This window comes from Sinocyclocheilus grahami, unplaced genomic scaffold, assembly GCF_001515645.1.
Source record: "Sinocyclocheilus grahami isolate Dianchi unplaced genomic scaffold, SAMN03320097.WGS_v1.1 scaffold8275.1, whole genome shotgun sequence".
Taxonomy (NCBI): domain Eukaryota; kingdom Metazoa; phylum Chordata; class Actinopteri; order Cypriniformes; family Cyprinidae; genus Sinocyclocheilus; species Sinocyclocheilus grahami.
Window position 1 is genome coordinate 2,048 of NW_015511968.1, and position 1,499 is coordinate 3,546.

The following is a 1,499-nucleotide window of genomic DNA, read 5'->3' on the forward strand; positions in this document are numbered from 1 at the left end:
ACTATATACAGTATGGATTCATTTAGAGATTTGCTAAAGGTTACATTTAGTAGTGACATTTTGAGTACAGTACATTTGACAGCAAAGGTAATCTAAATTTAAAAAATAGGAGAAATGCACAGTTATCCAATATCGGCCGATACATATATAATTTTACAATTATTATTATTTCATCTTACATAATCTATTGATCTGTTAAGCATTTTGTTAATTACCTATTTATGAAAGTTATTATAATTTGTTCACTTTATTTGTATTTGGATTAATAAAGCATTCATGCATAATACTAGACTGATCAATGTGATTTAGTAAACATTGAGGTCTTATGAGAATTAAATTATAATTATATTTGTAAGTGAATTTTGCTCTACTGTAATCAAAGTTTTTTGTTACTGCTTGTGTGTGTAGGAGATCGATGCTCAGCTGCTCTGGCAGAGAGAGCTCATGTTCAGAAAGAGTAAGGAGTTGCAGGGACTGCGTGATAAAGAGAAGAACACCACAGCTGAGATCTGCGCCACCCGGGCCGCTATCTCCAACCTCGACAGCAGACTCAGCAAACAGGACCAGAACTTGCTCAAACAGCAGATGATCATTTCCAACCAGGCAAGAGATCCTTGTCTCTGTCAGTGTCAACAAAGAGTTATCATCTAGTTAACACAAGCTGGATGGTTGTTTTCTGGAAGTTGATAGATGACTCGAGTATTGTTCTTTTGTTTGGTCTAGGACTTTCAGATCCAGATGCTGGAGAGGAAGACTTTACACTTGCAGGGGAAGGTGAACACAGAAGAAAAGGAAGCTCTGGAGAAGAAGGCCTCTGATCTGGCTGAAGCTCTAGAGGAGAAGAAGAGGACAGCCGTCACCCTCACCACACAGCTGAAGAAACTGCAGGTGCGAGTGTGGGCCTCTGTTGTCACAAAACAATGATTTCTCAGAGCTCTCCTCAGGTTTGGAGAACAGCTGTTATCAGTGGGCACACGGGTCTGATTCACAGGTGACATCATAAATGTGTTTATCCAGTGATTACTGATTTCAGTTTTTTTGTGGTATTCTGCCCTTGTGTTATTGCAATCAGTAATTGCACTGGACAATTAATACTCGTATTAAATCATAATAATTTCCTGCTCTCTCAATCTTACATGTCCTTCTGTTCTACATGCAATATAAATATAAAATTTCTTATTACTAAGCATAGTGAACTTCAAACAGATCTTTGAACAATTTGACAGGTGATATTTGTCATATTTCAAGGAACGATTTTTTTTTAAAGCTAAATAAATCAATTGTAGAAACATTAAGTTTTTTTGCAACAGCATTTTAATAACAATTAGGCATATTTTCTTCTAAATTCTTATTACTGTAATGCAAAAATTATATTTAATTTTTTTAATTATAATTCATTTAATATACAATATATGTATGTAATTATATGTGTGTGTATGTATATATATATATATATATATATATATATATATATATATATATATATATATATATATATA

General features: G+C 33.6%; 1 protein-coding gene across 1 annotated transcript in view; it reads left to right on the forward strand.

Moving 5' to 3' along the window:
• LOC107578006 (coiled-coil domain-containing protein 39-like) overlaps positions 1-1,499 on the forward strand; it is a gene marked incomplete at both ends in the record, with an annotated part of 4,811 nt that overhangs the window by 1,950 nt on the left and 1,362 nt on the right. The window contains 2 exons of the mRNA XM_016264018.1: positions 409-603; positions 724-888. Of these exons, the coding sequence (XP_016119504.1) occupies positions 409-603; positions 724-888 (360 nt within the window). The remainder of the gene's footprint in view (positions 1-408; positions 604-723; positions 889-1,499) is intronic.